Genomic DNA, 26969 nt, shown 5'->3' on the forward strand with positions numbered 1-26969 from the left:
CCCATTTTGCAGATGAGGAAACTGAAGCCCAGAATTTGGCCCAAATCATGCAACTGTTAAATCACAGAATCACTACTCAACTATTTTGTTTGACTCCAAAGCTCTGTTTCAACTTAATTTCTAAATTCAAGTCAACTTTGGGAACTATTCAAATTGGACCACTCACCCTTATCTAGACCTGATCTGAATCAAAAGCATGAGCCTGTAGGGAACACAGGCTTTATCAATCCTCAGCTTTTTTTTCTCTCTTTCATCTATAGTCTAATCCCACTAAAGGAACCCCAGAAGTCAGAGGCCTACTAACTATACCTGCTGCCTACCCACAACCTGACTCTGTAGGCTCCTCTCTGCATGAAGTTGGCATATTTCACTACTCTGGACAGAGCCCAGAACAGCATTTTTAACTATTTTTTCACCAAAAGCTATGTAGGTCTTACTGATTTTTCTCAGTAATGAATTGTGAATTCCTATTACACATAGATATCCTCTATGTGGATTCCACATAGATATCATCTCTATGGCTATCTCTACTTTCAGTGCTTTAATCAGACATAAATATCTTTCCCCTGACAATTACTAAGACCTGATATCTTGCCTCTCTCCCATCTCCCTCACTCCAACACACCTCTGTCCAGTGTCTACACTGCCACTTAAGTCATTTAATTTACATTTCCAAGGGGAATACCTAATGCACACAGATGATGAGAAAGTAGGAGTTGGAGAAGAAAAAATTAAATAGGTGGGAAAAAACTAAAGGATATAAGACAACCTAAGGAAAATATTTACAGTAAAATGTTAGGCAAGTAACCAGTTGTGTAATTACATCATAGATGTTAACATAATTCTATTAATTCTTCTTTAGTTTGACCAAACAGTGCTTTTTTCACACTGTTGCTATGAGAAATGTCCACACATTCACTAATTTTTTCCACCTACAAATAGAGTTTTAGGAACATGCCATAATGGGGTTAATTAACAAAGTAGTACTGGCCAGGAACGCAAAGAGGAAAGTTATGTTACAACTTTGTCTCATAAAGCAATTTTATGATTTTTCTGACTATGGACAATAGAAAGAGCATATTGTTTGAAAGTTGAAATAACCAAAGATGAATAAATATAAAAAGGAGACACTGATGTATAGGATTGACTACAAGGTTTAGATATTCTGTCTTTGCCAAATGAGAGGAGTTCCAATATAACTTATTCAAGGTTAGATAAGGTAGGGGGAATATGATATTAAAAGAGTCTCTTTAACAGTTACTGTTTGCTTTGGCAATATGTTATACTTTTTTAGGGTAAAATTTACATGTTGGTTGAAGAAAACCTACAAACTAAAAACAAAAATAATTTATTTGTTAACACTTAGATATTTGATTTTATTTCTCAACATTATGATTTCAGACACTGGCATTTAATTTATGCACAAAGGGCTCTAATGGAAAATGCTTCTACTGTATCTACGTGAGGACTGAACACTGAAGTATAAAAGGACATAACACTTTTTCTTGGGGACCAGAGGATGAAAGCCAAACGTAGGGTGCAATGGAATTATTTGGCCTCCTCTCTCCTCTGTTCCTCTGCTGTCTTAAGTAAATGAATCCCCAAACTAAATGAATATAATGCAATCACTCTTTCAATTATACCTTTAATGCCCATTGATGTGCTTTATGTTCAACAGAAGAGAATAGAGAATCTGATTTCATTCCAGGTTCTTAATCTTTCTGATAAGACAGCCTTTTCAGCTGTGAGCATTAGGATTAACTCTACAGGCCCCTTGTGTCGGCTTTCAAAGGGAGATCTGGCCTTGCAGGAGATTAGATGATCCACTGTGCATGGGGAATAAAGTGATATAAGGAAGGGCGCTCTCCAAATGGTCTCTGGAATTCTTGTATAGCGCTAGATTTCTGTGTATCTGGGGAATAGAGTCCACTTAATGGGAGTAGTCATTCAGAGTCTTGAGTTTAGAAGGACCCTGTCATTTGCTTAAAGCTCTAAGCTTCAGAAATTCTGAATAACTTTTAACAAGAGACTACATTTTCATTTTGTTTTTATGTTCAGTTAGCCAGCATATAGTACCTCATAAGTTTTTGATGTAGTGTTCAATGATTCATTGGTTGCATATAACACCCAGTGCTCATCCCAACACGTGCCCTCCTTAATACCCATCACCGGGTGATGGGTACATTTTCAATTTGCATTGTACCCTGCAGACTTTGCAGCTGGTCCTCTGGTGAAGAAGGGCTTTGGAAATAGACAAAGGATAATCAGCTGCTTTCTTTTGCCTTTGCAAAGACATGAACCTGGCCGGAATGGCCATGCTTTTGTATGTTCTGTTCTCTCCAAAGGATTACACAGATATCCAGTATCTAGGGGAGACCAATTCCCCTGTTCAGGATCCAGTCTCCCTTCTCAATTTACACTTTTTCCCTCCCCTTCTTAGCTGCATGCATGGCTGCCCAGTCAGAGATTATATATCAAACTCTCTCTCTGGGTGCCCAGGTAATTGCATTTGGACCACTGAGATGTGAATAGACATGTTTGTAATTTCCATGTTATTGCCTTCAAGGCAAAGCCCCCCCCCCCCCAAAAAAGTCTGAACTCTTTCCTTCTCACAGGCTGGAAGGCTTTGACGATTCAGAGGAGGATGACACACTAAGGGAAGGCAGAGCAAAGAGTAAAAGGAACTTGGGTCCTTTCAAGACCTCCTGAATAACAGCTCCTTTGCTAACATGAACTATATACCTTAGGTCAAGGATTTGAAAGAGGAATAAATATTCTGGGGTCTCTTTGTTACATCAGCTTAGCCTCTGCCCTAAGTAACGTACAGAGTAAACCGTTGGGGGCTAATTTGCAATAAATTTGTATTTATCCAGAACAGTTGAATAAAATAGTGTTCCTTTTGAACATTCTACATAGGGAAAATCACTAATTAGCATTGAAATGACATAAAACATTATACTGAAGCTAATTTTATCCTCAGTGATTTTCAGAACACTTCTGGATCTTGCAGAGCCTCAAGGTCATCAATATGAATACTAATTATAGTATATGTCTATAAATGTTGGGGTCTGAGTAAATCTATAATAACTTATGAAAAACTCCTGAAGTTGCATCTTCAAAATAAATTCCTGCATCACTCTCGTTTCATTGTAAGTTATCTCTATACTGAAAGAAGAGTACAGGAGTTAAAAATAACATTTGCGAATTCTCTCATTGCTTAGAAAATGAATTTACGTGCTTACAATACTTTTAAAAAATAACATATATAAGAAAATTTTGCTTCTCATTTCTTAAAAATATTCAATGACTACAACTACTAAGATTTAAAATATAGTGTTGATAAACCAGTCACAAAACCATCAAGGAATCTTATCTTCAAAAGTACAGATTTTTGGGGTGCCTGGGTGGCTCAGTCGTTAAGCGTCTGCCTTCGGCTCAGGTCATGATCCCAGGGTCCTGGGATCGAGCCCCGTGTCGGGCTCCCTGCTCTGCGGGAAGCCTGCTTCTCCCTCTCCCACTCCCCCTGCTTGTGTTCCCTCTCTCGCTGTCTCTCTCTATGTCAAATAAATAAATAAAAATCTTTTAAAAAAAAAAAGTACAGATTTTGTGTTTACCTGCCCCAATGACTCTCTCAATGCGAATTCTTGAGGGATCAATCTCCTTTGCAAATTCATGAACTGCTAGGGATGGGTCTTCATATGTATCTGGATCTATGTAAGTTTTAATTCCTGGGAAATGTACTGCAACAAAATAAAAGATTGATTTAGTTTAAAATATTTTAGTAATTACACATCTTGTGTATGTTTAAAACAAGGATTGACATACTAAAGTAGTCATTATTGTTAATTATTTAAATTTAATTCTCTTTTCTTTTTGTCCCACTCCTCCTCACCCCCCCATTAAAGCTTTGAGTACTTAAAATCAAAAATATATTTACCTGTTAATGTAAAATGATCTGGTGATTTAATAGAGAGTGAGCTGACAGATTCCAGAAAACATATTTATGATATCTCTGTAAAATGTTTAATCAGCTCACTTATTCACTAACAACCCATATTTCATACCTGATCTAGCTCAGGACATGGGGGAAAAAGACATAAGCCTTTCCCCCAAAACAAGAAAGCCTATTAGTGTCCTTCCTGAACCCTTCGTACTAGCACTAGGCACTGGGTTTTCCAAACTCATGCCTCAGTTCAGAAACTCTCAGGCAATAAAGAACAGATCCATGGACAATGACAATGGACAAAAGCCCTTCCTGTTCTTGTGGTTGCTTTCATAGCCAGACTGCACATGGTCCTGAAAGGATCCCCTGTCTGTGCTGAAGTTAAGGGTGGGAATCTAAGGCCCAACTCTGGTCACTGGCTGTGTACCTGCTACTCTCCTTGAAAGGCGTGGAGGGCTCACAGCCCACCGGCAGTTAGGATGATGAATAGGGATGGTAGAAAACTTGAATGTGTGATTATATATTCATTCACAACTTCTTCCAGTATCTGAAGAAGTCACAGATTGCCTGTGGACATTCCTTGGTTTGCTGGTTGGCTTCTGCTTTCCAGGTTAGATTGCTAGCTCCTGGAGGACAGATCATCTCTTACACATCTTTATATCTTTCCAAATACCTTAGGTATGGTTTTATAGGTAATAACCACACAACAAACCTTTATTAAATTTGAATTAGTAGGGATTAAAAGATCAATACAAATCCGTGGCATAGTGGATGGATGATATTTGGTTTTGTTGCTTTTGATTTTGAAAACCATACAATACCCTGAGTTAAGTGTTGGCTAAGTTTCCTTAGAAACATGCTCTTGCAAGAAAATCTCAAAAGGAAACAAAGAAAAAGTGATCAAGTGAGTTTAGAGGACGTGATGAAATGCCTGTTATTAGCAGAATTTGCTTCATGAGTTCTATGCCTGTTGCCTTCTTTCATAACTTTTTGCCTACTGTCTCCTGCTACCAGATATGCACCCATGAGAATATTAGGAGTTTCCAAAATATTGCCAGTAAAGCATTGTAGGCATACGTAGACCTGACAATGATTCTGAAATACTGTGCTTTTCTTGACTTCCCAAAGTTTAGATTGGAGGAAAAGAGATCATCAGATCATCTTTACCTCTGGTCCATATTTCTTATGATATCTTTATAACTAAATGGGAGTTGTGGTTTCAGATTGAAAAATCTAAATGCAAATCCAGTGGCTACTATTAGATGATTAGTGGTGTCTAATTGGATTTAAGGTGTTAATATCACTTTTTTTTTTATAAACACAATATACGTAGTATAGGGGAAAAAAACCACTTAACTCCAATTTTAACTATCTAGTTACTTATTTAACTTACCATGGCTTTTTAAACATCGGTTTGTTATCTTTCTTTCACTTCTGTGGCTGCCTTAGGTTATTTTCACTGCTTCTTGCTGGGCCCATCTGGTTTAGTTTATGCTAAACCGCTAGTTGGAAAACAGGTAATAAATACCTCAGGAGCACCTTTTTCCTCTGCATTTCAGTACTAAATGCCCTGCAGCGAACCCTGAGGTTGCTCGGCATGTGTCATCTGTCCAGGTGTTTGGATCTGGTTTTCTGCCACTGTTCACAGCGTTTCCAGCTCATCCCATGGCTGGTAGTGGCTGTCTGAACTTTCTGCTCTCTGCCAGTGCGGTGAGCCTCAAATGTATTCTTAAAAAAAGTAGCAACTAGGAAGACCTTGCTTAAAATGCATATGTCTTGGCCCTACCATGGACTTTCTGGTCAGAACTTTGGTGAGTGAGGATGGAATATTCTAATGCAGATAGTCCGTAGACCACTGAAGAATCTTGTGAGCCTTGAAATAGCCCTAAACCATCCCTCTAGTTTATAATATCCTCACTTCAATCCTTTCTGCCCCCTTCAGAGAATGTTATAGATTGAAAGTCCCTTATTCCTTTTGCTCAATTTGAAGTAAAGATGAGTTTATAGAGTTAAATAACGTGCCTCACACATTATCTCTACACTGCAGTTAATCAGAGAACACCCCTTTCTTGTTAATTCAGAGTCTCACAACAGAGAAACTGTCTTGACAAAGTAGTCTGCCATTTGGAGGTGGAGGTGGAGGTGGAGGTGCAGGTGGGTGTTGGGGAAGAAAGGGTGGCGATTATCAAAGCAACTGTAGTGGTAATTATAGCTTACTTGGGAAGAGATTCTACAAATGAATATAACCTTGTAGTCAGCTCAAGGATTTCATACATATTCTAAAAGTTAAAGAGCTGATTTTCTTTTTTAGTGTTAATGAACTGTAAATTGATTTGTTATATGTTTAAATGACAGTCCCTACAAGAAGGAATAAAAATTCCTTAATATTTCTATGGCTAATGCTCTACTAAATAAAGCCAACTCACATTCAGGAGCCACTGTGAATGGTAAATAACTAGAAACAAGCAGTCATCTTGTATTTTTAGCATATTCAGTCTTCATGTTTTCCAGCAAGCAGAATTAGTGAAAAAGTACTATCATTTAATGAGAAGCAGGTGCAATTTCAACAAACAAACCTGGAAACCAGATGAAAACTCTTAATGCTGAAAGGTTGGAAGTACACTTTTTCAGTTTTTTTCAACTCAGCGGATGCAAGTTTAAAATGAATTCTTGAGGGCTGGAACAATGTAAAGCAATGGAAGAGTCACGGTACTTACAATGCCCATTCTGCTGTAAGTGGTTTCTTCTCTTCTCTTCTGACTTCATTTTGGCCTTTATGTACCATTGGCACCTTTCAAAAGGGTAAATAGAATCTTATTTTTAGAACTGAATGAGAATCAAAACCAACTAAAATACCTATCACCCATAGGCAAAGTTCTTAACATAAAGGCCATGTTTTAAGAAAATCCTTATATAACATGTGAAAATTTTACTCCACACAAGGTTTTTTGTATACAACAAAATTAACCCTAGATAAGAATAAAATACTCTCAAGTGGACTGATTGATTCAAATGATAGGAATCTTAGAGAATATTCTATAATCAGAAATAACCGTCATGTCCTTCCTTATATAACTTCTAATAGCTGTGAGTTGGTAAAAGGCATTAAAACTCAAAATGAGAACATGTTTTTGAGTCAAAAATTTCAGGCATTTAGACAACTGTCTTCTAGTTTCATTGCTAAAGAGCATGATTTCTTTTTTAATGTCAGAAATTTGGTAGAGGTATGTTCTGTTCTCTCTTGGGATGATGGTGCTCTAAGAAAGAGGAGATGCTTATCTTGCATGACTTCTTCAACGTGAATAAATTCATCAGCATCCATATGATTTGACAGTTCATCAAATTTCTAATTCCAAATGGTTAAACAGTATACATCTGCGGTATACAATCCAATCTTTCAATGTGAACTTATCCTCAAATCCTATGGAAAATTGAGTATTTATTCAGAAATGTCTTACAGTTTTTATAGAATAATTTCCAATGAATACTCCCCTATCAAAGTGCTTAAGGGATACTTCAAAATTTATTTTTTTATTCTGTATAATTGAAATTGTATTCTCCAGGATATAGAATATTAATTTCTAATGTCATATAAATTAGCAAACATGGAAAGTAAAAGCTGAAAATAATTTAGTACAAATTTTTCTTTATCATTGAATTATTTTTTTAAGTGGTATTAAATTCTGCTTCAGAAATCCCAAATAAAGATAACATTTGAGCACATCTCTGAAGTTATGAGGGCAAGCTGATTTAGCCTAAAGGCTAGAGGTTTATTTTTTTAACCTAATTGTCATTGTGACTTTCCATGCACCAAGATTGTATTTAATCCCTCTTCTTGCAAGACAATCCTAGATAGGATCAGAAGAACTCTAACCTGTTATTTTTGTCTTTTTGTTTTGTTTTGTTTTGCAAACTAGCTTAGACCTCCACCAGGATACACAGGGTTTTGTTTGGTTGTTTCTGTTGTTGTTGTTGTTGTTTTTAGAACCAGTTCTCCCCTGCTAGTGATTAAGGATTTTGTAGGTCATGTTTGGTATTTGAGGGTGTTTTATTGAATATTTTGTTTTCAACCAAATGGTTAGTTGGTTTAGAGAATCCAAAATCTGTTTTCCTGCCCACTATAAAAGATGGTTGTACCAAAGCTGTGATGATGGCAAGAACTGTCAGAGGTTAGCATGAGGTATAAAGGGAGAGAGAAATAGGAGAGTGCTGGGCAATGGTATCTGGTGGTGGCACCAGGACATGCCCAAACTAGTCCTTTCTATTAGGATTAATTTATCAGTATTCCCCGCATTCTTCCATTAGATATTTTTCTTTTTTCTTATTACTATAGCTATGACTTTTCTATCAGCTAATTAGCCTCCCAACACAGGAGACTCTGAGATACTCTCTATTTATTACAAGAGCAGTACTAGGTCTCTTAATACCAAAAAATTTTAAGTACACACGGGTAAATGTGTCCCTTTTACAATTAATTTCATAAAGAAGTCACCATTTCAACTCAACCACATTACGATATTCATGTGTTTCTCTGTTCCTTGATAAGTTCTGTAAAAGTGGGTTTGTTACAACTACATCTGACACCTTCAACAGGTGGCAGTTACAGTCAGGCAGGGACCCACCTTTGACAAGTGCCTTCTAAGTACTTGTGAATTTATTGATCTGCACCTTTAGCCTGCTCTAAAATTGTAGACAATAATTTTCCATGCATGCATATCCTCTATAACTTTAAAATTAATTTTAATAAAATGTTGATATGTAAGTCAAGTTTTAAAATGAACAAAACAAAGGGTGTTTATAGTTCACTGAACTATTGCCCCTGAAGGTAGCTCTTTGTTATTTCTGCTCATTATCAAATATCAACATTTTCCAGTTGAGATGGCATACTCTGGCTGGTGTCATCATGGATGCATAGTTTTTGGCTGGCATTTAATTGCTCTTTTAAATCATGACATTGGTTTTTTGCAGTATGTGTGTTTTTCAGATTATCAAGAAAACTCTTGAGGTATTCTTTTGTGCCCCTACTGATAATCTAGAAGGAATTATTTTTCCCCTTGTAGGAATAAAAATATGATCTAATATATTGACAATATCTGACAAAGAGTCGAGGCCTAATATCAAGGCTTACATAAGAAATACTACTTGTTCTTTTATGTGATTTCATACATATTACCTTTACTCACATCTCTGTATTGTCAGTACCTGGCTCATGGTAACAAACCAATATATCTAAAAATCAATAAATGGTTTTAATTCACTGTTATACCATATGTACAAAAATAGAAATATAAGTTTTAGATGGGTGAAGCAATTTGACCAGCTAGTCAGGATTCCAATCTAGGTCTTTTGCTATGTTAAATTTATTGTTACTCTGAATTTTCATCCTTATTACACTAAAGTGGAGAAATACCGGGGTTATAAAACCAATTAATATAATTCTAATATAGATCCTTTCACTATTTAATGAATAAATATAATACATTCTATAACACTAAGTTTATAAAGAGCTTTTATATAAATTCTCTGTTGAATTATGTTTTGCCCCCAGGAAAAATCCCTTTCATGGGATAATTTGAATGTAACAAAGGAAAAACTCAGAAGTAATTTATCGAGTAAGAATTTATCATTCATAGCTTTCAAAGTGTTTTTATCAAGTCCCTAGTCGCTTTCAGGTTCAGAAGCCTATTGATACAGAGAACTAGCCAGGTGGTTCTGTTATCATACAAATTTCAGTCAGAGCAGAATCTGTCCTGATCCCTTTTTCTCTCAAACATGGTTTGTTAAGTTGAAAAGCATATGAATACAAAGTATATAAGAGAATGGTTATTCACAAGTCTTGGTAATAATCTGGTATGCTGTAGTTACCTCCCAGTGATTAAGAAGAACAAAGTAAGAATGACGAGGAGAGTAAATCCCCCAACAGCCGCGGTGGCTATCACGAGAATCTGTCCCTGTTCGGCCGCCATGTCAGAAGCTGAAACACAAATACAATATTAAAATTTCCCTGGGTGACATTTCACTACCAAAATTATTTTACAACTTAGTATGTGCTTGAAAATATGGTAATGGACACCAAAAATCCCTACTGTATTTGCCTTTATCTGGCACACAGGATGCAAACGTAAAATAAGGGCTGAAGTTTGAGGTCATAACCTGCAACATCACCCTTTATTCTTTTTCACAAAAATACCAATAGAGTAGATGGATTCTTAGTATCCCACATTCTAGGATTAAGTATTTGTTGCAAATTTAAATCAGCAGATGGACTTAAAGGATTTTGTTTATATAATTGCTAACTTATTTCCTTAAACACTTTAATTAAACAACAGACTAGGCTTTACCCACTGTTTTGGTGTCTATTTCCACAAAGTGGAAAGACTACTGCATAATTCGCTGAAGAATGAGCTTTTTTATATTTCATGGAGCGTAATTCAAATACTAAAGTTAAGAATTCGCACTCTACAGCACAAGGGTGTACATAGTAAGTTCTTAGATGTCTAGCAGTAATTTAAAAAATTACATTTGAAATCTTCCTTTTTTCGAAGATAAGACTAAATAACATATGGTAACAACATATTATTTCTCTCACTGACAAAACTGTATCTAAAACTGTATTGGATACATGTTTCACTACTTCCCAGGAATCTTTTAAAATATATTAGTTCAATTAATTCATTAGCACTTCTTATTTTGTGTATTACTGAAGTTTTAATCAGATATATTTTTTATTGAATGGGATATGAACAATTGCTTAGGAACAGAGGCAAGAAAACTGAAGCCCAGAGAGGGTACAGAACTTGCCCAACTTCACATACCACAATCACCAGAATTCAATCTTCAGATTTATGTTTCATTTCTCCTTAGGTTATGCCTTGAAGTAATAATTCAGTTAATTATCAGTATTCTAAAATATTGAGTCAATCAGTCCCTAAAAATCCTTTAAGTAGAATAAAGCTTGATTTTTATTTTGATTACTATAAAAATTTATTTATTTATTTATTTTTAAAGATTTATTTATTTATTTTGAGAGAGCGAGAATGAGAGAGAGAGAGAGCGAGAACATGAGTGGGGGAGGGTCAGAGGGAGAAGCAGACTCCCCGCCAAGCAGGGAGCCCGATGCGGGACTCCATCCAGGGACTCCGGGATCATGACCTGAGCCAAAGGCAGTTGCTTAACCAACTGAGCCACCCAGGCGCCCACTATAAAAATTTATTAATCAAATTATTTATATACAGAAAACTGAACCAAAGAAAGAATATAACTGAAAAACATTTAATTCTCTAACATAATAATTTATTAAACTTGGGTGCTTTAAGACATTCACAGAAGTAGGTCTTTTCTGGGAATGAAGTATGCAGTATATTATGTGCAAATTTATATGCAGAGTAATAAACTTCTTCAATAAAAATGACCTATCTACTAGAAAATATCTGAACATTAAAAGCTATTGTTGAGTAAGAAACCAATCACAGCATTTAAGAGGCTTTTTGAGAAATCTAACTGTAAATAAAATAAAAAATCATTTATGTTCAGTTGTCAGTAAGAAGTTTATTAAACCTTGGAATTAGATTTTACTCACTATGATTTAATTAAGATATATTCAGGCATCTATTTCTTTTAGCTCATAACCTGTGCAGATACAAGTTAAAAAGTTGCATCTTATCCAATAAATAATGTGCTGAAGATTTTTTACTAGGTCCTCAATGAATTTCCTAATCTGCAATAGCATTGATATTGCAAAAATTAATGCGTGCTCTAAAATGTCACATTTTCACACTGAAAATCATTGAATAACAAATTATAAGGAATAGATGTTACAGAAAACAACATTAACTTTTTGAAGATAAAGAAGATGGCATTTAAAAAGAAAACATTGACTTAGCAAAACTGCTGTATTTGTAAAATATATAGTTCAAGAGGTTTTTTTTTTTTTAAGATTTTATTTATTTATTTGACACAGAGAGACACAGCGAGAGAGGGAACACAAGCTGGGGGAGTGGGAGAGGGAGAAGCAGGCCTCCCGTGGAGCAGGGAGCCCGATGCGGGGCTCGATCCCAGGACTCCGGGATCATGACCTGAGCCGAAGACAGATGCTTAACGACTGAGCCACCCAGGCGCCCCTATAGTTCAAGAGTTTTAAAACTGGAGCCTATATTTTCACAATAAACAGATAGCAAATAATTTATTGGGACCATATATTCAAAGTTCAGATGGAGGAGAAGATTATGTAATTGGGTCTTTTGAATGGAGACATACATACAAATGGAAAAAAAATACACTTAATGCTTCCCTAATTTAGGTATTTTTATGAAATTATATTTCATGTGCAACACGCAGAGAAAGTTTGGCAAGCTTTTCCACAATACTGCGATATCCATAAAGGCTACAAATTTTGCGAAGAATTAAGATTTGCCGTATGAAAATAAGAGGGACACTCATGATCTGTGCTGCTGTTCTTGGTTCTTAATGGGGATAATTTCTGCCTTATCATATTAGTGTTGGCCAATTACAAGCTCTGACTATCTCAGGATGAAGGCTATAATCCTTAACTTTGTTCACAAGGCTCTCTACAAATGGCTCCAATTATGTATCTCCAGATTAATACCTCATCATTCTCTATGCTGAATTTCGTCCAGTTGCTTGAAAGAGAGTGCCACACTCTCTTTCATGGTCAACTCCTAGTCACTCCTCCTACATGAACATCACATCGTTTGGGAAGCTTTTCTCTGACTGTCTAGATTTGATTAGGTCCCCAGACTCATGTTCCCACAGACCCCTCTATACTACCTCTACCAATACCTTTGTAACAATCCTTACACTTGCAATTATTTGTTCATTGTCTTTCCCATGAACTGTAAATCCAGGAGGGCAGTCTTTTTTTTTTTTTTTTAAGATTTTATCTATTTGCGAGAGAGAATGAGAGACAGAGAGCATGAGAGGGAGGAGGGTCAGAGGGAGAAGCAGACTCCCCGCCGAGCAGGGAGCCCGATGCGGGACTCGATCCCGGGACTCCAGGATCATGACCTGAGCCGAAGGCAGTCGCTTAACCAACTGAGCCACCCAGGCGCCCCAACATGACAGGAGTTCTTAAGAGAGTAGCACAGAAAAGCCTTGAGAGGGGACCTCCTGAGGCTGGACTAGGGAGATCTCACTAAAGTTTTCGTCTTTTTTTTTTTTAAAGATTTTATTTATTTATTTGAGAGAGAGAGAATGAAAGAGAGCACATGAGAGTGGGGAGGGTCAGAGGGAGAAGCAGACTCCCCGCCAAGCGGGGAGCCCCATGCGGCACTTGATCCCGGGACTCCAGGATCATGACCTGAGCCAAAGGCAGTCGCTCAACCAACTGAGCCACCCAGGCGCCCCCAGTCTTTTTTGTTCGTCACTGAATCTCCAGTGTTTATCTCAGTGCCTACCAGGTAATAGGTGCTCAATAAACAGAAAAAGAGAAAGAGAGAGAGAAAGAGAGAGAATTTGTAGGTGCAAGTATGTTAAGGATATCAGTCATCCTGTGTTAGCTGGGTGGACCCAAATCCAATGACAAGGAAATAAAAGAGAAGACAAAGAAGAGAAGTTCATGTGAAGACAGAGGCAGAGACTGTGGAGTTAAGCAGCCACAAGGCAAGGAATGCCTGGAGCCACTGGGACCTAGAAGAGGCAAGGAAGGATTCTCTCCTAGAGCCTTAGGAGGGGGTAAGCTTCCGACCTCCATAACTGTGAGAGAATAGATTTCTGTTGTGTGTGTCATTATGAGAGCAGCTCTAGGAAACTAATACAATATTCAGCCTATAAGGCCTGATACATAGTAGTAGCTCAATAAATATTTGAGGGAATGGACTGAATGATGGTTTGCATTGGGTGATTCCGTTAAAAAAAAAAAAGTTAGATTAACCTAGGGTAATCCATATCCTCACCTTCCACTTGAGACATGTAAAGATTTACCCTGAAGGTAGCTATATATATGTGAAGTAAGTCTACCCAACATAATTTTAACCAGAAGAATCCAATTATTCTGTATGCTTGGAGATAATACTTCCCAGAAGGCAGGAGCTGCTAGGAAGTACAGACTTCTACATTTACAAATTAAGTTGATTAAGCTTAGAAATGTGAATCTAAGGTTAAGAATGCATCAGTTCATTCAACAAATGTTTATTGAGCACCTATTACATGGTAGGCACTGAGATAAACACTGGAGATTCAGTGATGAACAAAAAAGACTGCCCTCCTGGATTTACAGCTCATGGGAAAGACAATGAACAAATAATTACAAGTGTAAGGAGTGTTACAAAAGGGATACATAGGGGTTGCTCTGGAAAAAGAATAAGCAGCCACTAGCAATGGGTCAGCACATATTGTGTGTGTTATATTCATTATCAACAATGTTTGGACAGAACAGACCCAGGACATCCCTTCTTCCAGCCTCGGGCCACCCTCCAAACTCTCCCAGTCACATCCTTTGGAATCATTATCTCAGCCATCATCTGCCTCTGGGACCAGCCAACACCAGTTTTTGAGCTTATTTCCTTCTTGCTGAGCAACTCAGAATTATTCCACTGAGGGGGAGGCTGCTGCCAACCGCCTGGTCAACATGTGTCTGCAGGCCTCCTCCTGCACCTACCTCTCTTTGGGCTTCTATTTCCACCTTGATAATGTGGCTCTGGAGGGCGTGGGCCCCTTCTGTGAGGTGTTTTAGGAGAAGCGGGAGGGCGCTGAGGGGCTCTTGAAGATGCAAAACCAGCAGGGATGGTCGCACCCTCTTCCAGGACGTGCAGAAACCATCCCAAGATGAGCGGGTTAAAACCCTGGATGCCATAGAAGCCGCCATGGTTTGGGAAGAAACTGAGCCAGGCTGTTTGGGATCTGCGTGCCCTGGGTTCTGCCTCCCAGACTCCCCTGTCTCTGTGACTTCCTGTAGAACCACTTCCTGAATGAGGAGGTGAAACTCATCCAGAAGATGGCAACCACCTGACTAACCTTCACAGGCTGGGCCGGGCAAGTATCTCTTTTAAAAGGCTCATGTGCAGCTGGGAGCCTCTGGAGCCCAGGGGCCTTGATGTCAGGGCTTCTGCCTGATCCTCCCCCTGCAGCAACTATGCAGCATTTTAACCACTCTGGAGCTTTGGCCCAAGTGAAAACAATAAAACTTTTTGTGGGGGGAAAAAAAATTAAAAACATTAAAATAAAATCAAATCTCTGTGTTAGTGGACCTGCACAGTTCAAACCTGTGTTGTTCAAGGATCAACTACATATGTTAAGAGAAGGAGGAGGAAGATGAGGAGGAAAAAAAGGAGGAGAAAGAGGAGGACTTGTTTCTTGGTTAGAGGCCTCAAGGACCTGATTAATTTAAGTAGACACTTCTTTGTCTAAAGAAACCATAAAATCATCTAACAAATAGATTCCAGAAAAATACAGTATAGCTACAAATTCCCCTGTCATGTGTGAAAACTTGTCTGTTAGCACCATTGAGTCATTTTTCAATCCTAACAAGTTTATTTCTAATTAGTTTTATAGGAGAAGATGTATATCATTTACTTAAGTAACACCCTAGAGAGAAAACCTTCTTTTTAAATTCTCAAAAAGAAGCAATGACATCTAGGTAAGAAATGAAATTTATTTGTGACTAGTTGATTGGAAATGTCCCTTCGCTTAATGGAATGAGGTTGTAGTCTTGGAAAAATACAAGTATATTAAAATCATTATTTCATTGTATGGTTTGGAAAGAGGCACACTTCCTTAAGAGGAAGCAATTATCCAAAAAGAGATGCAAAACTGTTCCTGAACAAGAGCTTAGTACCTAGCCAATGCTTGGCATAAATCAGGATGCCATTATAACTGAGATTTACTTTGGTTGTTTCTATTTAAAGAGAAAAAAAAAGTGAGGTTCTTTACTTGGAATCCAAATACTTCTAAAAAATAGATTAAAAAAAATAAATTTCATGTCTTTAGGAAAGTATGAGAGAAAAGCAATTTGGCTATTTTTAACCAAAGAATTTTCTTCTACTGAGACATGATTTTGTCTCTCTGTAATCAAGATTATTCTAGTTTATATTTACATTTCAAAGTAAAATCTGTTATTTGTATGCTGTGTCATTTTCTGTGGAATAGCTTTTAAAGTTAACTCTTTTCTGTTATGAACATCTTTTTAAAGTTATTGAAGACAGCAGTTACATGATTTTTTTTTTTTTTTGAGTAAAGTTTTCTCAAAAGGCTGCCCAGGGAAATAAATGGTGGTATATATTGTTTCATATTTACATGTTTTATTTATGACTCCCAATTCTTGATGAAATGTCAAAATTTCAAATGATATTATCTCATCATTTCACCAAAATGATTTTTTAAAGCACAGCAGAAATCTCAACAATATAATGGATTGACAGTATCCAGTAAATTAATCTTAAGGTTTATTGACAGACCATGCAGGAAATCCTTAGCATTTTTTTTTTTTTCAGGAAAAAAAAATTCCCCTCTTAGGTCATATACTGTAATCAGGATTAGTTTAACCTTATGAAATGAGGTACATATATAAAGATTTAGCAATATATAATGGAGACTAATCTGTAAAACCTCAACACTATGGTTATACAGACATATGAGTATGACATATGAATGAAAGCTGAGGATGTATTTCTCCCAGATAAACATAATCTTGTGATTCTGTAGATGATGCTGTTGTTCTCTTGGCTACCTGGACTTGAAATGTGCAGTCATCTTTGATTCTACCTTTCCCTATAACTTCATGTCCAGAATCAAATCTTTATTGTGTCTTACATTATCTTGTGTTTATTACGACTAGCACAGCCTCATTTCAGGCTTCAGCCTCACACGATTAGGCTACGTTTATGTTTTTCTATTCAATTGGCTTTCTGCAGTATTTCTTCCCAGTCCATCTTACATTATGTGGCCACATGGTTATTCTTCAAAATAATATTTAAAAATATTCAGAGGCTTCCCCAGTGCCTAGAGGGTAAAATCATCCCACCGCAGCGGGGACACCATTCTTAGAGATGTACAGGCCTAAAACCTTGGACTCAACCCTCCCACAATTCTCTCCTTTGCCTTCAGGTTGATCATCAATTCTGTCATTCCTACATTTTAAGTATTTCTTAGATTGATCCCCACTCTCTCCTGTTCCTGTAGCTATCCAGATACTCATCACGTGTCTTTGAATTCAGCAAGATGCCAACTTCATCTATGTGGAATGCAGTGGAACAATAACAAGATGGACAAAAAGAGCCTCTGAAGAGACATTTGATAGATATTCACATAGTAAAGAATGCATAGTTTACTCCATACAACAGCTTTGATGCCTCACACTCTTAGTTCAGATGTGTTTATTGATTTCCAAGTTTACAAAACAGTAGAGTAACAGTAAATGAAGTAAACGGCAGCCTCGGGTGAGATATCTAAAGAGAAGGAATGGAATGGAAGTGCACGCTGCTAGGCTGACCAACAGAAGAACTGGGAAAACTGAAAATCTAGTGTAAGATTCCAAAATATACAATACTCAGGAATCAGGAATTTAAGATAAAACATCCCTGTAAAATTCAGGGAGCATAGAAGGACTCACTATATTATAACTCAAAACATTAACATGATCATACAAGGTCAATTACAAAAGGCTGACTTATGTCCAATATATTTTATTTAAAAGGGCAAGAGTCTGTGCATGCATGATTAGAAAAATATGTTTCTGCAAAATATTTATAAATAATAATAATATTACTTTTAAGGCCAAACTTTTGTCTGAAAACTTCAACTGTCCAAAAAGATTCAATTTCTGAGGATTTCAGGGTTTTTGGCTCATTTTAACTATACTATAAACTTCTTTTTTTTTTTTTAAAGATTTTATTTATTCATTTGAGAGAGAATGAGATAGAGAGAGCATGAGAGGGGGGAGGGTCAGAGGGAGAAGCAGACTCCCCGCTGAGCAGGGAGCCCGATGTGGGACTCGATCCCGGGACTCCAGGATCATGACCTGAGCCGAAGGCAGTCGCCTAACCAACTGAGCCACCCAGGAGCCCCGACTATACTATAAGCTTCTTGAGGGCAGAAATAATATCTTTCAACTTTCTATATCACATGGAATTAGTAGAGTGCCTTACACAACCTAGGAAATAATAAACATTCAGGAAGAAGTGATAAAGAACACATTCTAGATATAAGGATTAAATAAATGTCCCTGGCTAAAGAAGAGTTTTCATATATGATGTATTTGGTAATATTCCTGCCTAAAAATGTTCTAGTTATACAAACGACTCCTTATACATTTGTATTTTAGTATTTAATATGTTCAGAAATAAATTAATAGAAAATAGTGTGAGTTAAGATTTTTTTATTCAAATACCCTTGCTTAGGCTTTGAATGAAGTAAATATTTAGAGGAAGAGTATTGGCAATGGTATTATATTAGCATCTTTCTTTTACTTTCATTCAATATTTGATGCCATTTGCCAAAAGGAAAAATACTTCTAAGATGAGAGAGAGATAGAGAGAGAGGCAGAAGCAAGAGCTTCTCTGTTCCACTCAAGGAAACCAGCTACTAAATTCTCAGCTTGATGGAAAAAAAGGCTCCTAGATCATATCTATTGAAGTAGGGACCCTTAGCTGGAATTATACTTTTTCAGAAAGTGATTTCACTGCTGTGCTTTGCTCCTCTGGTCTGCCAGTTCTCCAGAAACAATGCAATTCAGTACATCACACTGTGGCTACATTGGGACAGAGATTTCAAGATTCACTCTTCTTGATGACCTTAATTTACTTGTCAGATAAAAATGCCAAATGACACAGGGGTAATTGGAAAATGTGAGTTTGGTACATCTTGATGGAGAGGCAGAAGCAGAGGCAGGTAGTGCAGCATGATGAAACACATTTTGTTTTGTTTTAAAGATTCTTGTGTGCATTAATAAACGGTCAGGATGCCTTGACAGGCAGGCATCATGTGACAATGAACAAAGAAAAGTGATTGAGGCATTTAAACACCTGGAAGTACTGTTAACATTTTAAATGTCAAGGATTTAATTTGTAATTGTCTATATTTCATATTGTTACTTGCAGTTGAGATAGGTCTTTGATAACATATTTTGCAATTGAAATACTTAATGCCTTTATACATGCATATATCATCTTTTTTTTTTTTTTTAAGATCCAATGTAGAATAGAATTTCCTTACAAATCTCACAAATTCCCTGGAACCAATGATGTTCAATTTCAAAAGACTATTTAACATGTACCATGATATTAATAGTGAGTATTTGCCTTTGGTAGGCAGATATATGCACTTGAGGTTATAGCTTCTCTATATAACAGTGTGGCTTGAGGTAAATAGCTTTGTAATTAAATGTATAGTCATCAGAGATCACGAATTTCTTTTTTTTTAAAAGATTTTATTTATTTATTTATTTATTTGAGAGAGAGAGAAACAGCATGAGAGGGGAGAGAGTCAGAGGGAGAAGCAGGCTCCCCGCTGAGCCAGGAGCCCGATGTGGGACTCGATCCCAGGACTCCGGGACCATGACCTGAGCTGAAGGCAGTCGCTTAACCAACTGAGCCACCCAGGCGCCCAGAGATCACGAATTTCATAAGGCTTATAAACTCAAAGGTTTATCTAGAATATGTTTTTCATAGGAAAATATGTAAAGAAAATAATCCTGATTAAAAGCACACATTAAACTGAGGGTTGTTGGAGGGAAGGTAGGTAGGGGCATGGGGTGATTGAGTGATGGGCATTAAGGAGGGCACGTGATATGATGAGTACTGTGTGTTATATGCAACTGATGGATTATGGAACTCTACATCTGAAACTAATGATGTATTATATGTTGGCTAATTGAACTTAAATTAAAAAAAACACTTAGAAAATAAATAAATAAATAAACAAAAGCACACATTGATTATTTAGAAAAAGTTCCAGAAAATTTCTTGAGTGAATTCTCATTCATCAAAAACAATAAAAATATTAATCATTTAGAATGTGCTAAACACTGTGATAGAGGGACTGGGGAGACAAAGAAAGCTTGATTAAGCCTGGTTTCCTATCCTCATAGCAGTTTCTCTTCAGCGAGGGCGATACTCAAACCTTAAGTGTAATATAGTGAAACTGTTGCTAAAATGGAGGCATGTGTGAGGGTTCTGAGGGAAGAGTAGGAGCGTGATAATCTCGATAGAAAGACGGGAAGGAAGGCTTAAAAAGGAGGTGATTCTTAAGCCAACTCTGAAAGGATCAGAAGAAATTTGCAAGTAACCAAAGTGATGAGTAGCTATTGGGACATTCTAATATGAAGAGATGACATTACATAGATATGGAGACATGAAACAGCACATCTTCTTAGAGTTTTTTTACATGCACTTTGAGGCAAAATAGGAACAAGAATAGGAAGGTGGAGAGAATGGATCTTGAAAATTTAGCAACATCAGTCAGCATGCTTATGTCTTTCTCAGGAGTGGAGTAGATGGAGATGGGAGTTTACTCAAAATTGCAATTTTTACTGGAGATATAAACTCTTGCAAATATATGGGAAGAAACTGCCAGAAGATAAATCCAACTGAGGAGAAAAAAAAAGCAGAACTGAGATTGACAATGTATTGAGGCCATGTTTGGAGAGCTTGGATTTTGCCTGAATCTCACACTACACTTTGACTTTTTTATTACATAAGGTAATAAAGTCCCACTTTTCATCAAACCAGTGGGGTTTTTGTCACTTGAAAATGAGAGTCCTACTTAATAAAATGAAACAAAGGGGAGGAAATTTGGCTGTATTTGTCCATATGCGTATCCTATAATGAGGGGAGGAAGTTAAGTGGGTCTTTATATTTCCTTATTAGCTACTAACAACTTCTTATTGTTTATTATGTTACTTGAGTTAGATGTATTTAATTCCCATTTACTATTTAAAATTTTTTTCCTATGTTGAACACAGCCTTCTGAGTCCATTTGCCTCAATAACTGGATGGATGACATTGGAAGGGTAAAGCAAAATGGGATATGTGGGGATGACCTTTATAAAACAACCTTTTTTTATACAAAGAATACTAAATCTTCTGCTTGGAAAAACCCCATTTTCTTTTTCTTTAATTGACTGATTGGTTAGGGGGGAAATTAGTCCTGTCTATCCTATATTTAATGGACCTCATGTATTGATTTAATAAAAACTACATGGATGTAAAAACAAACAGACCAAAAATAAAAACAAATGAACAGACATTTCTGGCAACTTTAGCTAAACAGCATGTTAAAATCAGATTGTGGAAGAATCTTCCCAATTTAAACCCAACTAATTATAAACTCATTGCCACCAAATCTGGAGCTAAACAAAGAATTAGATCTTTACTTACCATTACTTCACAGTTAATGATAAAGCAGATTTGAGGCTACGGTTGTCTCTTACATGGCTTCAGTGGAGGCCTTTACAGAAGCACCAAAACCAACAATGTTGGCGGTGGAGGGCAATTTCTCTTAGCTTAATGGACCCAAGCACTATGCTCCAAATAATTTAGATCACTGGCATCCAACAGGGACCCGCTATTCCCTATGCCAAAACTCATTTGATTACCCCCTAAAAGTGAGTAAGTTCTAAAGGAAGTTTTTGGATCATTGTTTGAAACTCTGAAAGCTGCTCTGAGTAACAGTCAACTATTTACCTCAACTTCTAACTGATCACTGCAGTCAAGTCTGGAGAGATTCAAAGAGAGCCAACCTTGTTGTCCCACAAAACTGTGGCTCCATCAATTTTCTTTTTTTTTTTTTTTTTTTAAGATTTTATTTATTTTTTGACAGACAGAGACACAGTGAGAGAGGGAACACAAGCAGGGGGAGTGGGAGAGGGAGAAGCAGGCTTCCCGCTGAGCAGGGAGCCCAACATGGGGCTCGATCCCAGGACCCTGGGATCATGACCTGAGCCGAAGGCAGATGCTTAACGACTGAGCCACCCAGGCGCCCCTCCATCAATTTTCTTAATGTTCCCTCTATTATTTATGTTATGCTTCCCCTTGAACTATGTGTGAAGTCTCCAAGTTAAATGTTTTGTATTAGAAGCAAAAGGGTTTTAGGCACAATATTACCCTACAACTTACTGCTATTGTTTTCAAGAAACTAAGATTGTTTGCTTTGCCTGTTGATCTTTCACTAAATTTTGGCTTCATTGCCCAAGGGATCAAGTTAACTCAAAAGTGGGGCTTAGTATTGTGATTCTGAAAATGTGGAGTAAATACCCCTGAAGAAATAAACTAAAGAGGAAAAATTTCCTGACATACCCATTCACAATTTCATGTTATATAAAACAGTATTGTGTTTTATTTATTCATCTTTTACACTAATATCTTCCTAATATGATACTGATTATAGACAAACTGGGCATGTGTCATCTTGTTAGAAAGATATGCCTCTTCCTATACACTGATGATATGGGTTTAGTTTCCAACAACTAGAACTGATTTCTGGATACAAGTAATTCTGCCATCCTACTGCTGCCAGAAGGGATTGCACGTCATCAATTTTATCAAAACTAAAATCATTTTCTTTGGCACACAAAAAGAGATTGATCAAAACTCTACAAAACAGGACAACCTATTCCATTTTGTACAAGCATACTTTTTCCACAGCTTATCCTAGAAAGCATGCTGCAAAACTATGCAGTTCAGTATCATGTTTTCCATGGGAACATTACTCCTCAGGTTTCTTTTTGATGACTTAGAACACCTGCTTTGAAAATTTTCCAGGCCAGAATCATCTTTTTTCACAGTATCCAGTGGTGTGGAACTCTGGGCTTTCAATCTAGAGTATGCCTAATTGTTGGAGCAGATTCAACTGTGCTTCGTAAAGACAATCTTTGCTTTGCTTCCAGCCCATTTCACTACAAATGGAAGGATGGGCAAAAATATTGGTTGGGTGTCTTGCCTTTAGCAGTGGAAAGATTTCTGTATTTCTTCACTTTATTTTTAAAGTATTTGTATGATCTATCAGCATGAAAATAGAGAAATCACATTCTGAGCTCTCTTTAAAGACTAACCTCAAAATTCTAAGTTTCCTCTGAGGTATCTGTTCAGCCCTGTCTCTGAAAATTGCCTTTGCCTCCACAGCAGGGTCTTGCAAAATTGTTCTCTCTGTCCCTGGTCCCTACTCACATGAATTGGATTAGGGATGGAGACCTGATTCATATCGGGCCCAAACACAATCGCTCTTCCAGGAATTTGGAATTAGGATTCATGGTCAGTTTGGTGGTTTTGGTTGGAATGAATGGGAGATGTGAATCTGCAAGCCATGAAGCAGATAGATATATTTTCCTAAATGAACATATACACAGGTAAAACTAGTCCTAGGAGAGAGAAACAGAAACGATTGGCTGTTTCTGTTTTGGTGTGGACCAAAAAAGACTAGTCGCCTTTCATTTCAAGAGCTTTCTAGTTTCTTGTTTCAGTCCTTTTTGAAGCCTAGCCATGTTTACTCCCCATGATTCCATGGTGGCCCTGTCTGGGACCTTCTTAAATCTCTTTCTGCTTAACCTAGCTCATGGTATATTTGATACCTGCAATCAAAGGGCCTTAGGGTCTTCTGATTTTTAGTTTCTGACCAAAGAACAAATTTTTAGAAAATTAACTTTAAGAGTGATTCTTTTTCATTCACTTCCCAGGTATATTAGCTCTTTTGAAGTCTGTATGCATGGAATCATATTAAGTAAACGTCCTCCCTCATTTCATTGCCAGCATGGAAATCTCCTTCCATCAGTGACACTTTACCTTGGGTCTGCTTCTATCAAAGGTTGTGGTCACAAAAGACCACATTAAAAAAACACACTGCTGCATTTGTTGAAAAAACTCTGCCTGAGGCCATTATCATCAGATTCCTCATCTGTCTTTCCTACATTTGTGCTTTGTATCATAAAAGCATGAGGACTTCTCTATTCCCTGGCTGCTTCCAGAAATCTCAGAGGCAGAGATGATGTACGTGTGGTGCACCTCTAGTAATAATCCTCAAAATGAGATTCTGTTCCCTCTTGTTTCTATGGATCGAATTTTCTACTTCTAGTTCAAATTTAGTAAAAGTTTTGTGTATGTGTTTTAGATCGCCTCAACTGTTTTTAGGGAGAAGAGAAATGCAAATAAAAGTTAACATTCCTTTGTTTAGTTAACAATTAAGGGTAATTTAGATAAGTTAGCATATATATGGAAAAATCATGCTACTTACTGCTTAAGGCATTTAGCTTTCTTCCTAGAACATGAAATTTGACTATACTTTTAATTCTCTCTCATCTCTAGTAATAGGTATTAATGACTTAGATTGGCTATATGTATGTTTGGGCATGTTCTGTTAAACAAAATTCTTGATTAAATAATTCTGGATGAATTACAAAAAGTGTAATAGAGGTCATTTCTTTTTTTTTTTTTTAAGATTTTATTTATTTGACAGAGAAAGACACAGCGAGAGAGGGAACACAAGCAGGGGGAGAGAGAGAGGGAGAAGCAGGCTTCCGGCTGAGCAGGGAGCCCGATGTGGGACTCGATCCCAGGACCCTGGGACCATGACCTGAGCCGAAGGCAGACGCTTAACGACTGAGCCACCCAGGCACCCAATAGAGGTCATTTCTATCTCCTTTTAAAACATGAGAAGAATTTCCAAATTCCACATACTTATTAGCTTGACTAATTCATGTGTTACATTCCTTATTTTGGTGGTGGTGGGGGTGGGGGTAATGGAGGTACATACATCTAGCTTCAAGTGAGGTTTTCTACACTGCTTCTCTTCTGAATATTAACAAAAGGTACTTTTCTAATTGTTTTTGTTTTCCAAACTGAGCTTTGCTATTTTTCACCTGTCCTGATGCCCCAATTTCCACAGTATAAGCTACTGGAAGTCTTAAGGTAAGGGTGCATATAAGACTCCTTCAACTATCTTCACATTCATTGACCAAGTTGGAATGCCTCCATTTCTCCTCTGGTATGTAAGTCCTTGTGCCTTAGAGGCACAGATCACTGATCAATGTAAAGGTACAATTACCCCATCAATCTCTTATGTACTCACTTTTCACCTTCCTTTCCAGTGAAGTATTTCTCCCTTCATCTTACGCAGTAAGAGCATTGTGAAAAATGATGACAGAGACATAGTCTCATGTGCAGAAGTTTGTGTATTTTAATGAAAATTCATTAAATTTATCTTACCTCAAGGGTATGATCATAAATGATATACTTTTACAATGCTTAAAAATATTGCTGAAATCAAGCAAACAGCCATTGTAAAGGTACATAACTTAAAAAAAAAATCTCCATGGGGGGTGGGGTGGTGGAGCATCTGACTCTTGATTTCATCTCGGGTCATGATCTCAGGGTCATGGCATTGAGCCCTTTGTCAGGCTTGCTCTGTGCTCAGCTCAGAGTCTGCTTGTCCCTCTCCCTCTGCTTCTTCCTCCACCCCCAGCTCAGCATGCACTCTCTCACTCTCTCTCAAGTAAATAAGTAAAATCTTTAAAAAAATCTCCATGGGTATTAACTGGGTATCTTTACATGTTTTTGTTTAACTCAATTTGAAATCTATCATCCCTGTGGACACTTAAGCAGGATGAGAGGGAGAAAAATGACAAAAAGCTAGCTCATTTTAAAATGGTGCAGCTTCTTCGACAGATAAATACAAACAGTGAGAAGTGATCTAGAAGGCCTCAAAAGGCATTTTGAATGCTGCAGTACAGAACATGACATAAAAAAGAAAGAATGTGCTAAAGGCAATTAGATAACTCAGTTTTCTTGTTCTCACTTGTTTGTCTGCTAGGCAACTTGGATTAATTTGGGAAAGAATGGAAGAGCCCTCTTTCCAGTCATTATGCAAGGTAAAAATGTGTTTTTATAAAAGTTCAAATATTCTCAAACCTGTATCTGTTCCATAATTTGAAAAAGTAAAATCCTTCCTCAAACAAGATATTCCGTGCTCATTACTTATAGAACTTACAGTATAACTAAATACCTATTCTCAGCCAAAATATAATTTTCAATATACAGCTAAATTTTATTTTCTTTGGATTGCTTATTCCTGTGCAAGGAAATCAGTTAGATATTTATTTGTTGAATTAAAAAAATTATTGTGGGATAGGTGGTTGTGAGTCATTTCTACTTAAAAACTGAGAATTCCACAGAAAGTTCCTAAGGAAGTTTTCTTTCTAGAATTACATTTTTTTCCTTTTTAAAAAAGTTTTTCTTTCTTCTTTATGAAATGAGTGGCAGCTGATTTACAGGACAGGCTCATACAAAAAATCATAATGGACCCAATATATGATTGACTGTATCAGAAGAAGGATAGTCATTATTCTAACAAACACTTCTGGAGTGCTTACGTGTGCTGTCTGCAGTTCTAAATACTTCATATGTATTTTAGGATCTACTTTATAGATGGGGAACCTGAGGCACAAAAAGTTTAATTAACTTGCCATGGTTACACAGATAGAAGTAGCTGAACCAAAATTTATGTACAGATAGCCTAGCTTAGAGTTGCAGTTTCTAATCTTTATGCTATATTGTGCGGAAATCTTTTATGATTTAAGTATTTAAAAGAAAAGTGGCCCAACCCATAAATAACCTGATTACCACAGAAACAGGAGGGACAGTGGTTCTGGGTCCACAAGGTGATGTTGCTGGAGTAGGACTGATGGAGACTCCCTGACTTGCAAACTGTGCTGGTTCAGTTCTGGTATCTCAGAAGTTCAAGCATGGAGCTGCTTTGTCCACCACTCCAGTGCTTAGGCACTGGGAGGCCAACTCATCTGGGGAACCCCACTCACCCTTATATGTCACTTATAAAATTAAAAAAAAAACAAACTATAACACCAAGACTAATCAGCTGTCTCAAGAGTAAGTTAATGCGCATGAAAAATAAATGTCAAAGGGAAGAACCAGAGAATGACTTGATTGCTATAGTAGGGTGTCTAGATGCAAGAAGGTAAGAATATTGTTTCATTTTCTAAAGACAATTTTGAAATTTCTAGAGTGGAATTTTAGGGCTGAAAATTAATACCAATAATGTCAGTATGGATACTCAACGTTTATTGAACCCT

General features: G+C 37.1%; 1 protein-coding gene across 1 annotated transcript in view; it reads right to left on the bottom strand.

The window, feature by feature from the left end:
• Positions 1-26969, bottom strand: part of LOC102737537 (ephrin type-A receptor 6) — a 305707-nt gene that overhangs the window by 221883 nt on the left and 56855 nt on the right. Inside the window, exons 4-6 of the mRNA XM_081817012.1 lie at positions 9809-9917; positions 6661-6734; positions 3615-3740 (exon numbers count right to left, since the gene is read on the bottom strand). Coding sequence (XP_081673138.1) covers positions 3615-3740; positions 6661-6734; positions 9809-9917 — 309 coding nt within the window. The remainder of the gene's footprint in view (positions 1-3614; positions 3741-6660; positions 6735-9808; positions 9918-26969) is intronic.

Source organism: Leptonychotes weddellii, chromosome 1 (assembly GCF_054177405.1).
Source record: "Leptonychotes weddellii isolate Sample4059 chromosome 1, ASM5417740v2, whole genome shotgun sequence".
Lineage (NCBI taxonomy): Eukaryota > Metazoa > Chordata > Mammalia > Carnivora > Phocidae > Leptonychotes > Leptonychotes weddellii.